This window comes from Pyxicephalus adspersus, unplaced genomic scaffold (genome assembly GCF_032062135.1).
Source record: "Pyxicephalus adspersus unplaced genomic scaffold, UCB_Pads_2.0 Sca21, whole genome shotgun sequence".
Lineage (NCBI taxonomy): Eukaryota > Metazoa > Chordata > Amphibia > Anura > Pyxicephalidae > Pyxicephalus > Pyxicephalus adspersus.
This window is the reverse complement of record NW_027317028.1, coordinates 28,069-42,899: the sequence shown is the minus strand read 5'-3', so window position 1 is coordinate 42,899 and position 14,831 is coordinate 28,069. Positions and strand designations below refer to the sequence as shown.

Here is a 14,831-nt window from a genome sequence, read left to right as displayed (position 1 = left end):
AATAAACCTCCCACCTGCATGATAAAGGTTTCAAATCCCGTTCATATACTATTTAACAGCAAACTGAAAACTTACACAGATCCTGGCCTCTGGTAGCCATTACTTGAGCCGGTGTCCAATCTCCGTCTCATCACCTTTGGTGGTAAGTCTGGATAAGCCTTTCCAATGTCTTTTAGCTCTACAGATGTTAGGCTCTGAGTGGATGGACTTCTGCTCTTGATACCTAAAGTAAATATATAATAGTTGGCTATTTGGCAAAGACGCAATATCAATATATTTCATTTTTAATGATTCTATCTCTTAGCAATGAGTTCCCCAGTATTCATCCAAACCATTTCTTTACACAGCTCTTAGTCCCTAGCTTATAGTGCTTTTCATATAGCACACTTTTCAGAGGAGTGATTGACTAAATTGGCTAAAAATTGGCAATGGGAGCGGCCAACCGCATGGTTTTACACCACCAATATAAAGGAGTCCTTATTGTAGGATTGACACTGTGCACTGGTATTGATTTTTGTGCACCCTGCATTTGACCCTGCAGGGATTCTATGTGCTCCTGTTAATAAATCTGATGTTTTCTGCAAAGCAGCTTATTGTGCACCGAAAACACTCCACTAAATGGAGGAATTTTGCTTGTACGCTAAGACATCTAGCAATCATGCTGAAAGCTTTCTTACTTACTCATTTATTCATTTTCATCAAATCACTTGCTCGGGAATAAGAAGAATAAAAAAGACAATATATTTAGGTGTCACCTAGTCATCGCCTGTCATTATCTTACGCTTTGCATTCAGCAGCTTTTCCAAATTACAGCAAACCATTGTAGGGACTCATTTAGCATGAAGGCAAATCACTGAAGCCATATCAACAAACATTGTGAAAAGAAAATACAAATGTCTAACAGTCTGAATTCTGAACTGATAAAGAAAATAATTAAACAAAAACAAAAGGGGCTTCAGTACAAATACAAAGGTTTGAGATTCAGTATTGTCTTGTGAAAAATTAATTTTGTTATTAAAGGTATTAAATTTTGTGGAGTTCTTTCACATGTATGTGTGTGCGGTTCACACAAATTACTGCAAAAAGGATGTTTTTTTTTGGATTCTATAAGCCAGATTTAATAAAGCTCTCCAAGGCTGGAGAGGATACACTTCCATCAGTGAAGCTGGGTGATCCAGCAAACCTAGCATGGATCTGGTCCAGGATTAAACACATTTGCTAGCAAATAGTAAATTACTTTGAAGAAATCCATTCCAGGTTTGCTGGATCACCCATCTTCACGGATGAAAGCGTATCCTCTCCAACCTTGAAGAACTTTAATAAATCAGGCCCTATGGTCTGATTTATTAAAGCGCCCCAAGATTGGAGAAGATAGATTATCATGGGAGGACCTGGATGATCCAGCAAGCCTTGAAGGGATTTGGTTCTGGACTGAAAACTTATGCCAATTAATAGCAAACGATTTTAAAGAAATCCTTTCCAAGTTTGCTAGATCAGTGGTCCCCAACCTCTTGGAGCTTGCAGACCACTAATCTCACAGACTCGGGACCGCACATGCACAAGGAGCCACGTGCCACTCAAAGGGGAAGAAACTTCCCCTCAGAGTGATGTCATGATGCCAGAACTCACCCATGTATGGCAGACATGGTGTGCCGACCCCGCTGAGGGATGCACGGCCAGAGCCGCGGCCCACCTGTCAGACGGCCGAGGGCACACTAGTGAGCCATGGACTGGGGGTTGGGGACCCCTGCGCTAGATCACCCAGGTTCACCCTTAATAGTCTATCTTCTCCAATCTTGGAGAGCTTTTATGTCCAGTTTTTTACATGCAAGTATTTACTAGTTAACTAATGCTCAGTTAAACCTGAACTGCCCAGGTTAACTGCAGACTGGCAAACATGTGAACACACTCCTTTCACATTCTCTTTTTAATAATGAACATGTGTCAATCATAAATGCAAAGCACTAGGATTTGAAAGGAACCTGTTCTGTCCTGAAGATAGAAATATGGGAACGTGTCCTTCCTCCGACTCCTTTCTGACTGACCTGAGGTCTGGGTGTCTCACCTTTTACAGAGTTGCCCAGGTTCTCAACTTTCAGTTTGAATAGTGAGACATTAACCAGATTTTAAGTTACTTTAGACCCCCTTTGATCAATTTGATTTCAACTAATAAAGGTAAAAGAGGACTTTTTCTATAATGCTAAGAATGGTGTTACCAATAGTCAACCACCTACCCTCCGTGGAAGGTAATGAGCGGAGAGAAGAGGCCGCTGAACGCTTGAGCCCAGAAAGCTCATAAAGTCCCTTTTTGGTGAGGTCATTCGGAGGAGAAACATTTCCAGGGCTGGTCACAGAAGACACACTGTGACAATCTGACTCTACATCCGTTTTCGAGGCGTCCTCTTTCGAACTGGACTCGGGGCTGGTGGTCCAATGGATAGAGCTTTTCTTCCCATTAGATGAAGGTGTGGAGGTCACCCATGGGATGCCACTTCCTTTCTTGTCTCTTTGTGGTGATGAAGCTGACCTGGAATTGACATTCTGTTCTGAGGAATGTGAAGATAGTGATTCAACGCTGCCCATAGGTGTGCTGGTTGGACTGCTGCTATAGGAGTCACCTACAAGGAAACAGAAAAGCATTTAGGTAGCGGGAAACCTTGACCTAATTAAATTCTGTTTTCTAAATCAATGAGTTTCAAAAACAGTCTAACTCAGGGATTGAATCCCACCATCTCTCCCCTAACAGCCAGTTAGAAAACAGATAACCTCAGGCTTCATTTTTTTTAAATGGCAAAGAAGAAAAGAGAAAAAAAAAGATATGGCTGAATGCTGGCTGTATTGGGTTAGATTACTAACAGTGAGGAAGCACACCTTCTTACCTGTTTATAGATCTCAATAGCTCAGGCTGAAATAAACACAATACCACTTTTCCCACATTAGAGCCTAAAGGTGAACAGTTGGGATTCAGTGTGTATAGAAAAAAAGAAGTGTAAAAGCCCATACCCTTAAAAAAAGTTATAAATAACTGCCCCAATAAATGCATAGCATAAGTCTGAAGAAGGCTATCACACCAAAAAACACCTTTATTAAAAAAAACAAAAAAACAATCATTTGAACCCAATAAAATATAAAAAATACAGTTACATCGGCAAATTAAAGATTTTTAACATTTAGGTAAAGCTTTGTGAAGTTTTGTTCAGCCTATAGGAGTTGTGGACAGTAGTCCATATGCTGGAATTCTCTGTTGGGAATATTAGTCACACTTACTGTCATGATCTGCCAGACATGGAGTATATCTGCCCTTAGGCTTCCTTGATCCAGTGGACAGACAAATGGCTCTGGTTCTCCTGGAGATTGAACGTGGTTGTGCCTGGGGGAGGGGAACATTGGGGTCTGGAGCTGTGTGAAAGATCTGCACAGAGCAAGATTTACTAATAAATGAATTATTTTTACACAATCTTCACAATGTTAAATACAATTTTAGCAAATCATCAAAGTAGCTTTAATTGACATGATAAACAATCTCAGAAGAATGAAATAGAACTGGATTTGGTATAATTGGCACACATGCAACATCTTTACTGATCTTGAATCTGATCTTCTTATAACTCTTTCTACCTATAAATCTAAACTGTTGGCACCCATGACATTGCCCTGTGCCATTATTTGCTTTACTCCTTTCACAGCCATTGTCAATATTTTCATCATCTGATACTTCTAGGAATATTGGATGCCCATGTCCTATTTGCATGTTGTGGTTCCATAAAGCAGCCCAATGCCTTCATCACTAAATTGCTAATGTGGCCCTTCAGGGATGCAGGGATACACGTGTGACATTGGGGCCAGCGGACCCTTAGCATGCAGTTAAGAACGCAGACACCTTGCACGCCCAGATGAGTTGATGGTTGAAAATTCTAGCAGCACCTCTAGGTCAGCAATATACCATACAATGACTGTTTCCATTTCAGGTTTTTGATACTTTTCCATTAGGTGTTTTTGACTTTTCTTTTAACAATGCTATTTAATTTCATATCTCATCCATGTAAAACCCTTGGGGGAAATTTACATTTATGCTGTTGGCCTTTTATATATATATATATATATATATATATATATATATATATATATATATATATTTTTAGTGTTTTTGGTTATAGTGCAAAAATGATTGAATTTATGTCCATAGCCAAAATGCTTATTTTTAGATCAGTGCTAGTTTTTAAACAATATCAATACCACATCTAAAAAAGGTATATATAATTATATACAAATTATCATTATTATTATTATTATCTTGTATTTACTTAGTGCCATAATTCTATAACGAGCTGTCCCTTAAAGGGGCTCACAATCTAATGTCTCACCACAGCCATATGTTATTACCACAGTCTAAGGTCAATTTGGGGGAGAAGCCAATGAACCTAACTTCATGTATTGGAATGTGTGAGGGAATCGAAGAACCCAGAGGAAACCCACACAAACATGGGATACAGTCTAAGGACAATTTTTTTGGGAGGGAGGCAAATTAACCCAACTTCATGTTTTTTACAAGGTAGGAGGAAACTAAGGTACCCAGACAAAATCCAGGCAAACAAGGAGAACCTGCAAACTCCACGCAGATAATGTCCTGGCCGAGATTTAAACCTGGAACCCACTGAAGTAGAGCCACCATGCTGCTCAAATGAAGTAGTGTGCTTTTTTGTCTAATTGTGTTTTATTAATGTAATGCTAAAAAATATGAAAGAATAAAAAGTATAAGCAATAATAGTTAGAAAGATAGCAGAAAAAAATTAGCTAAGAGAAAAAAGAGGAAGAGTAAATTAGAGCCGATAAGGGTAACTAGGGGTTAAATGGCATTGCATAGGAATATAATTTTGCTGATGCATGAAACAGAGTGGGTACAAAAGTAAAAATGTGACTTGTTTATAAAGACTGTCAGACATCAATTTGTTTTTGACAGGGTCAGCTTCTGCAACTGGTTTATTTACACAGAAACTCCTATGGTCATACAGGTGTAAATAATATATTAACATAGCTGAGGCTAAAGGTTTAAAGGAATATAATGTAGTAACAAATGGTTAAGATGCTAATTCACTTCTGTATTCATTGCTGAAATGTGTGTCTTATTCTGTAAAATCTTCACAGATTTGTGCTCAGGATAGAAGTTTTGGAAAGAATGACAGTTTTATTATAGAAGCAGCATGCAGTCTTGTTTTTACTTTAGAAATGACAAACTGGCATCAGAAAACAAGTTCCTTTATAAGAAAAGTGGACACCAGCTGTGACATTTTTCTGCTACACAAACAAATGATTTGGTTAAATCTAGAACTATTATAAAAAGATGTTTGTGACTTCAGCTTTCAAGTATTTAAGCTGTGACTAGAATGTTTATAATTCAGAAAACAAAGGACAGAATTGTGCACATAACAAAAGTTGGATTCCAGGAGTTAAAGGCAATGTATAATGAAAATAAATTTATTTTAAAGTTTTAAACCTAGTGATGAAAGGATCAAAACCCCTATTCGGTCTTTATGCTCTCTGACATTCTGGAACACAGATTTCCCAATGCTTCCAGTCCGGTTTTGGTTGGACACATTGAGCCTGATTAATTGAAGGTCTTCAAGGCTGGAGAGGATAAACTTTCATCAGTGAACTTGGGTGATCCAGCAAACCTGGAATCAATTTATTTGAAGTAATTTGCAATTTGATAGCAAATGTTTTCAATCATGGACCAGATCCATTCTAGGTTTGCTGGATCACCCAGCTTCACTGATGAAAGTGAATTCTCTCCAGCCTTGGAGAGCTTTAATAATCAGGCTAATTAATTCAGCCTTTCTCAATATTTTAAACATGGAGGCATCCTGGAAATTACTTTCAGGTCTTCATGGAACCTAATATATCCACAGCTCACAGTACATTGGTGCGATGGTCAGAGAGAAGAATGTCATCCTGACAAAATTGTCATCTAAACTACCCAGAGAGTCACTAACTGCTTATTGATCAAGGAACCCCTAGCAGCGTCTGGAGAACCCCTATAATTCAATGAAACCCTGGTTGAGAAACACTGCATTAAGAGAATGTGTGACGATTATAATATGGTAGCTGATACTGTTAAATTGTTTTTACAGGATTCAGAGCTGTCATCCTGGCTTCACAGACCTGAATTAAACATGAAACATTGAGCCAGAGTTTATTGAGCCAACTTTTATTTATTTACTAACTTGAGCCAAAGTTTATTTATTTATTTTTTGGATAGCGCAGGTAAGCGTTAACAATTTTGATGCATTTTTATTTCTTTTAATGAATCTGTTAAGAAGAATTTGTAGTAATAGTTTTTTCATATGTCCAGAGATCCGCTGTAAAGTGTTCCACATGAAGCAAAATAATCATAAAACACACAATACAATGATATGCATGTAAAAACACACAACCAGCTACAAATCTTCCACTGGGTTCCTTATTACCTTTTCATAATGTTCTATTAAAATTTCCACCACAATATTCTGGAACTTGATGTTCATCATGGCTGCTACGGTTTCCTCCTGTGCTCTCATCAGGGTCGGCCCAAAGATCACACCGAGGTTAGAAACGGTCATAAGATTCTGTTGGCTATGCAGAGAAACCCTATAGAATGAAACATATTTGCCATTAAATAATATATTTCACTGATTTATTTATCAATTTGTTATTTATTTGTTAACAGGTTTTGCATGGAATACTTTATGGATACTTGGAAACCTGCTAGGGGAAATAAAGCTGCTGTCGGGTAATAAGTGCAGCCAACTGAAAGTGCAAATACCTGCAGCAGCCTCCTGATACCTGTGGTTATATTGCCCATTCTTTCCCACCTCTCCTGAATTCTAATTAGCAATGCCTACACACAGTATAAAATAATAAACTGAATTTTTTTATTAATAGAAAAATAGGATTTGTACAGGCAGAAGGAAGCGTGCAAGTAAGTCTACAGACAATATACTAGAAGAAAAGGGACACAAATAAGCAGGTACAAATCATGGTTAACCCAACTGCTTTCATTCAACTATCGGAGATCTGTTGGGAAGCACTTTGTGCTCACATTGTAATAGTTTGTGCAGCAGTTCTTGGACACAACATGTAGTCTCTGGCCACCTTTGAATGGAATCTGTGTATGGCAGATTGTATAATTTTTTTTTAACTGTACTAGACTTTATTTTGAACATTGTTACATTTCTGTGCTGGATTCTCTATAAACCTCCACCTAACAAAATATTGTTTAAAGGGAACTCCAACATTTAATCTCTGGCCACCTTTGAATGGAACTTGTGTATTTCAATTTAAAGATTCTATATTTTATTTTAAACTACTAGACCTTATGTTGAGCATTGTTACATTTCTGTGCTGGAGGAAACTCCGAAAATTAAAGTGGATTGCTTAGAGTAACAGAAAGAAATAAGCGATCACTGTAATTTACATCTAGAGAAACTACACAAATATGAATATATATAAATGTCACAGTACTTGACAAGGTGTTTGATTAAGATGTCCAACATCTCTCGGTTCTTCTCGGGCAGTTTGTGAACCAAGGCGTGAACTGCTTGAACTCTGTAGTTCTGGTCATCGGATTCTGTGAAGAAAGAAGCAATTCTCACAACTAGAACAGTACCATATAACCACAATGTAATTATCTGGAAATATTACCACCTTCTACATAATATATATATATAATATATTTGAGAATATTCAGAATATTCTGAAAATAGGAATTGTAAGTGTCCACTACACATTTTTAGACTTTCAAACTAGTCAATGGAAGAGGCTTCTTAATTTGGAAAAGAGTACCTCAAACATATAGATATATTTAAAGTCTAACTCTGAGCAGGAATAACATGAAAAAGGTTCCTCTATCTATATGTAAAGAGGTTCAAACAATCAAATGCTCACAGTGTTAATCCCAGAATTTTTTTTAAGCTGAGTGGGAAGAAATTGTAGGCGGCGGGCAGACTCTGTATTGTGACCCAACTCTTCAGTTAGCACCCAAAAACAGCTGGGTGGTTATTGAAAAGTGCCGGGTGCTATGCCCCGCTAAAAGGAGCTGGGGAGAACACTGGCTCATTTTGTCGATGGAATGGATAACTCAAGAATGATAAGTTGGTTGAGTCCAATCTCATGTTCTGGAAGTGAAGACTGAAGCCCCTGGAACCACTCTTTACGCCAGGTTCTTCCTTGTTTTGTCCATACCTCTCTCACTGTACATCAGAATGCACAATACAGAGACCAGATTTGTCAGCAAAAGACACGGCTGCTGGAGTGTCATATATAACAGCACTGGGGCCATCATAGGACCGGAGCTTAAGGTTTGGATTAATTTATGTATGTTGTCACATCCCCTAGAAAGAAGAACTGGCTCCTTTAACATAGGGGATGGGGTGAATTTTAATTCCTATTGAACTTTTAACTTTCTCATAGCTACACTGTCTCCTAAAACTGATGCACATTGAGCCTTTACAAATCTTTTGCTACACTTTCCACTTGCCAAATTTCTCTGATACATTTCATGTTCTAAATTCTAATTAATTATTTTAATTATTTAAAATCTCTGTTAATTCGCTTTTCTTCTTATAACAGAGAACAGATCTGTTGCCTTATGAGGGTTGCAATGGAAAGTTAACCAAAAGGTGTCAAAATGCATGCATTTCATGGGACCCTGGGTGGACCTGCTAGTCTATAGTCACTCTCACTGGTCCTTAGGGTGACAGTTCTTTACCTGGATAGTTGTTTACCCGGATGTGGACATCAAGTAGATAAGAAACGTGTTTTTTTTTTAATCAGTAAATATACATTTTAGTAGTAAGACAATGCAAAAAGTTATGAAAATATACAAAGTGCATCATTTCGAAATTTGAGCCAAAATCTAAATGGGTTGTTCAGGGTACTGGGTACTCTAGGTTACTGGACTTTTCACATCTTTATTCATACAATGGCTAGATTTTTGTACTTACTGACTGCCAGAATAAAATCCTTGTGCAATTTGTACGTCATAAGTGGTTCCGTTAGACATCTGTTGACACAAAAAGCATGACACCATAGACATAAGTTTCATTAAAAGCTTTTAAAATCAATATATCTAAACGGAACAGGGTCATAATTTATTTGTTTGAAAAAGCAGAATTTAAAGCTACATGAGCTAAATGACATGATGTAGAAGACAGGTATAAAGGGAAATGTGCATGAGGGATGAATAAACGTGCAACTTTCCCAAATATTATACGAAAGAAATATTCCATAGCATACTATTAGGTAGGTAGACTTATCCACTGAGCCACCTATATCTTCTAAAGACTTTACAAGGTGGAAAAAGAAACATGTGACATTGGTGGGTAAGATTCTAAAAAAAAAGCACAGAAGTGTTGAAAAATGTGTACATTTTGTCATGAAGAATGATAGACCCACCTAGTCCCTAAATAAAGATGTCTGGATTAGTATTACTTTAACATCCCAATGATCTATTTTTAGCACAAAAGGTTAACATTACTCAATTCACTGAACCATTGTTATGGGAAAGAAAGGGGCATGATGCGAAGTAGTTGAAGTTTTTGGTGTGGTAAAGGGCAAAATACACAAAGCCTATCTCAACCAATCACAGTTTACTGATCAGGTGACAATAAACTTGTTACCAATGTAATTTCTTGTTATTTATTAATCTCATACATTGAAGGAAATTATATACCTGAGGTAGTTTTTCAGAGCGCTGGTTATCGTTTTGTTGTCCCATAACTCTAAATCAATATCCATATCAGGCGGGGCTTTGGGAGCTTTAAAAATACAACAAAATATTAATACAAAATGTAAAGCTGTCCTCAGCTTATCTATTTAACCTAAAATCTAAAACTAATTACATGAATATGTCCCTAAACTGTACACAAACTCCACAGACCCCTATAAATCCATATGGCGACCTGCAGCGTTCCTGGTCCAATGAGTCCAATGTTCCAGATGGATGTGGCCATGTGGCTTCCACATGTATTTGCACATGTACAGAAGTAAAACTTATGAGTAACAGATTAATCATTTTTAATAGCTTGAAAGTGTCCTGGGTTCTCTTTTTGTACTGTTTGGACATTACCCTACCCATGTGGATGTTTCTCTTTTTAGCTAGTTCAAAATGGTTGCCATTGTTGCTTTGATGGAGAGAACCAAAAGACAAAGGTCTAACATCTTCCTTAGCCCTTTGGTGATGAGAATAAATGGCACCTACAGAAACTTTTCCTACAAGTGTCCTTTGATCTACTGTGCGCCCAGGTTGTAATAGTCACACCCCGATGGGCAAAACCAAATCAACAATGTAAACTGGTACTCACAACCTTGCAATTAAGAAACATCTTGGGCATTCTCTTGTCTGTGCTGCTGGATTCCTCCGACAACACTTAGCTTAGTATCATAGGGTTGAAACATTGCCACATTGGGGGGCGAGGGATCTAAGTCTATGCTAATATTGACATATTGAAGAAATCAGTATATGAATTTGCTGGTCTGCGGGGTCCTGCTGTGCTAACAAAAGGAATAGGTAAGGGTAACCAGTGGTGGACACAGCTGAAAGTGGGCCCATGTGCAGAATTGACTTGGAGCTCCCCAATGAACTGACACTTGTTGGCTGAGTAGAATCCAGGGTACTTGTGTACTAGAACTCTTTACACCTCCAAATGTCTGCCCCTGTATGGTAAGGTATGTCACCATATGGTTCCTTTTATTCAGCAAGGTGCACAACTTCAGTAAGGCATTAGTACAAGTGCATGTGGATAAAATACTCTGCACATTCTGCACCTTCGCCCTACAACATTATGTTTGCTTCAAAAAGTTTTGAAGTTGTTTTTGAAGAGCCTATTCATATAAGCTATACTTCATATCCTGCAAGAAGAGCCTTTTACTGAGCTCTGACAATGTCAGTGTGCCCTAGATATAATTTCATGCTTTTACAGCCAACTTGAATTCACAATTTTTATCTAATGAGATGTGTGTAGTAACCTGGCTCTACTCTACTCTGCTCCAAATGTAACAAGGTCAGGTATGTGTCTCTATTTTCATCCAAATGGACCCACTGAAACACAGATCTGAGTTTTGCTCCTATTTACAGTAAAATTGCAGGTAAGATTTGTTACCTGTTTACTTCAAGAAAAAATTCTTAGAATTTTAGAAAGAATATATTTTTTTACTGCATAGACAGTTGCTCTCTATACAAAAAGCATACAAATACAATGAATAGAGGCATGACATTATTATTATTTTGTGATGTGTGCAGGGAAAATTACCATGGCATCTTTAAAAATACTTACAGAAAACTGTATTCATCAGCTTTTGAACTTTAGAATTTACACCTCCAATTCTGTAGAGTCCTAAAATAGTGATACCTGTAAATAAAGACATAATAATTGTTATAAAGTGCTAAATGGCACAATTGGGAATGTTGTTTGTTTTGTATGGACAAAGCCAATATTGTTACCTCAGGACTTTAAAGGCATCACATTTATTTATTAGAATTTTTCCATCAAAAAACCAAATCATTTCATCATTATAAACATAAATTTGTTTGCGCAGGACCTTGGGCAAAAAGCGTTCGACACTTTTCGTGGACAAAAATCCGCTTCTTCAGGAACAAAATGGCAGATGTTTCCACACTGTATTTCCCAGATCAACACAAAAATCCTTTCCTCAGATGTTAAAAACATGCAGGTAATATCTGCAGCACAAGCTTGGAGAGGGCACTCTATAATAGAATTCTTTATGATGTTTCATGTCTCCCCCCACATGGGCAGCTTTTTTAGACAATCCTTCTATTTGCAATCGACCTTCTCTCATGAGTACTGTCTAAAATTTCCCTTTAATACAGACTCACTTTTTTTATCCTCAGCTTTCATAAAGGATTACAATAATAAAAACTAAAACCAGGGATCCTTATTTGTTGTTGTTATACAAAGCAAATTGTTTCCCCTACAATTTGAGGGTAGCCCTATAGAAAATCTTTAGATAGCTCTATAGAAAGCTATATAGAAAAAGAAGTAATTTTTTGAGTTGGTACCTTAAAAATTCCACTTTATTTGGATCCCTTTGTCTTGTAGGGTTCTAACCTTTCCTTGTATTTTTCAGATTTGGTACCTCTAAAAAATTTATAGTTGGGGTCTCCACCTTATCATATACATGGTGTTAGGAGCAGATGTATGTTGTCAGAAAGAAGCAGAAGACCATTAAACTCATTTCTGAAGATAGTTTCTGGAGAAGAGCTAGGTGATGAGTTGCTAGAGCACCAGTAGAGCACAGCTAAGAGATGAGTTGCTATAGTAGAAATTTGTGATGAGTTACTGCAGCAAAGCTAGGAGATGAGTTGATGGAAGAGCCAAGAGATAAGTTGCCGAAGCAAAGTCAGATGTTGATTCAGTGGATTAGAGCAGGAAGATGAGTCACTGGAGCAATGCAAGGAGTTATGTTACTGGAAGAGAGTTAGGAGATAAGTTTCTGGATAAAAGCTACAAGAGTCACTATAACAGATCTAAGGCATGAGTTGCTGAAGCAAAGCTTTGAGATGGGTCACCGAAGAAGAACCAAGAGAAAGAGTTACTGAAGCAGCCTTAGGAGATGAGCTACTAGTACAGAGCAATGAGATGAGTTACCAGACCAGAGTTAAGAGATGAGTTGCTAAAGCACAGCAGGGTAACGAGTCATTGGAGCAGAGCGGGAACGCTGGAACATAAGTCAGAAGATTTATTACCGGAACAGAGATAGAAGATGAGTCACTGGAGCAAAGCCAGGGGATGAGTTGCTGGAAGATAGCCAAGAGATAAGTTTCTGGAGTAGAATCAGGTGATGATATACTGGATTAGGGCAAGGTAATGAGTCACTGGAGCAAAGCTAGGAGATAGGTTGCTGGAAGAAAGCATGAAGATAAGCGTCTGAATCAAACCTAGAAGAAGATTCACTGGAGCAGAGCTAGGATATTACTCGCTATAACGGAGCTAAGGCAAGGCATGAAGCAAAGATATGATTTGGATCACTGAAGTAGAATCAAGAGAAAGAGTTACTGAAGCAGTGCTAGGAGATGAGTTACTGAACCAGAGTCAGGGAATGAGTTGCTAAAGCAGAGTTTGATGATAAGTCACTGGAGCAGACCAAGAAAATGAATCACTGGAGCAGAGCTAAAAAGACAAGTTGTTAGAGCAGAGCTGGGAGGTAATTCATTGGAGCAGGCTGCTGTGCTTTGCCTTCAAATCCCTCCACAGTTCTTGTCCCACTTACCTTTCTGACTTGATTGACGAATACTCCCCTAGCTGCTCTTTTCGCTCCTACAATGACCTACTAATGACTTCCTCGCTCATAACCTCATCACACACACAGCTTCAAGACTTTTCTAGAGCTGCCCCTACTCTTTGGAATGTTCCTTAACATCCCATTCTGCTTACTCTTACCATCTGCTACTTTAAAGGAGCACTCAAAACCCATCTGTTCAAACTTTCCTACCTGTCTTCTTCAGTCTTTAAACCCTCACTACTTTCCTACCTATCCATCTTTTTTTATATGCTGCTTCCACCCCCTCCTAGATTGTAAGCTCTTTCAGGCAGGGTCCTCTCCTCCTCCTGTGTCACTGTCTGTATCTGTCTGTCATTTGCAACCCCCTTAATAATAATAATAATAATAATAATAATAATAATGGACTTAAATTCCCCTGACAACCTTTTTGTTTAATCAATTTAAGACTAGCCAGATGGGAATAAAATGACATTACATCACATGGGTATCACCACACAAATAAAACATAAAGAAAAAGGAAGGATAGAGAAAAGCAAATAATTTAGCAAAACATAAAAAATGGAAAACAAAGAATGAAAAAAGAAAGAGGAAAAACAAGAAACAAATTAAAGTAGGAAAACTGAAAGATGAAAAATAAAGCTGGAAGGGAAGTAAAAGAGAGGCAGAAAGAATATACTGAAGAAATTAGTAAGGAAGGAATGTTAAAGGAAATAAAGAAGGGAAGGAAGAAAGGAGGGCAAGCAAAATAAAATTAAATAAACCAGAAAGAATGCAAGGGAAAAGGTTAGGACAGGAAGGATAAAAGAATTTAAAAATTATAAAATGGACGAATAAAGGATGAATGTGAGAAGAATTTGAAGAAAAGAAAGCGAGAAGAATTTGAGATAGAAAAGTATAAAGAGGAAAGCGGCAAGAAGGGAAGGAAAACCAAAGGGAGAAAGAAAGGTTGCTTGTGTTCAGGGTCCCACTTATATTCAGCCCTGAAATGACGCAGAACTTGGGATCATCAGAGAGGAGTCATGCTGACCTTGGAGTGATTTCAAGCCATCAGATATTTAAAATTCTGGTAGACTTAAGAATGAAAGACGGATCATCATGCTGCAGGTTAAAGGAAAAATATATGTCTGCTGGTCTTTATTTCTTCTTCCAAGTTCTCTTCATCATTTGGTTGTGTATAGATTCATGCCTTGAATTACATTTTTTCCCTTATTTTGTGAGATGTCAGTGGGCAGTCTTTAGGGCCAGTTACCAGACTAATTAAAGGACACTCATGGAATTGTCCTAGGAACAAAATAACACTGCGCCTTCATTAAACACATAAGCCCTAAGCACAGACATACAAAAGTAAATATTTGATCCACTTACATCTGATCCGACGCTGAGCACAGGCTGCTTTCCGGATTGGATGTGTTCCACACATAGGTATTCATTATAACTGTCTATATTATTCGAGTAAGTTCTGTCTCCTTCGCTTCTGCCTCGGCGCTGATTATGATAAGCCTGCAGTGATGTGTGAAGAAAACCCTTTCATAACTCAATAAGTGAAACAACAAAGC

At 37.8% G+C, this 14,831-nt stretch overlaps 1 protein-coding gene across 1 annotated transcript in view; it reads right to left on the bottom strand.

Annotated features, from left to right (window-relative positions):
- Window positions 1-75: 75 nt before the first annotated feature.
- Window positions 76-14,831, bottom strand: part of LOC140344799 (rho GTPase-activating protein 42-like) — a gene marked incomplete at its 3' end in the record, with an annotated part of 23,581 nt that continues 8,825 nt past the window's right edge. The window contains exons 3-10 of the mRNA XM_072432008.1: window positions 11,310-11,384; window positions 9,707-9,791; window positions 8,979-9,037; window positions 7,498-7,603; window positions 6,465-6,624; window positions 3,268-3,412; window positions 2,235-2,618; window positions 76-223 (exon numbers count right to left, since the gene is read on the bottom strand). Of these exons, the coding sequence (XP_072288109.1) occupies window positions 76-223; window positions 2,235-2,618; window positions 3,268-3,412; window positions 6,465-6,624; window positions 7,498-7,603; window positions 8,979-9,037; window positions 9,707-9,791; window positions 11,310-11,384 (1,162 nt within the window). The remainder of the gene's footprint in view (window positions 224-2,234; window positions 2,619-3,267; window positions 3,413-6,464; window positions 6,625-7,497; window positions 7,604-8,978; window positions 9,038-9,706; window positions 9,792-11,309; window positions 11,385-14,831) is intronic.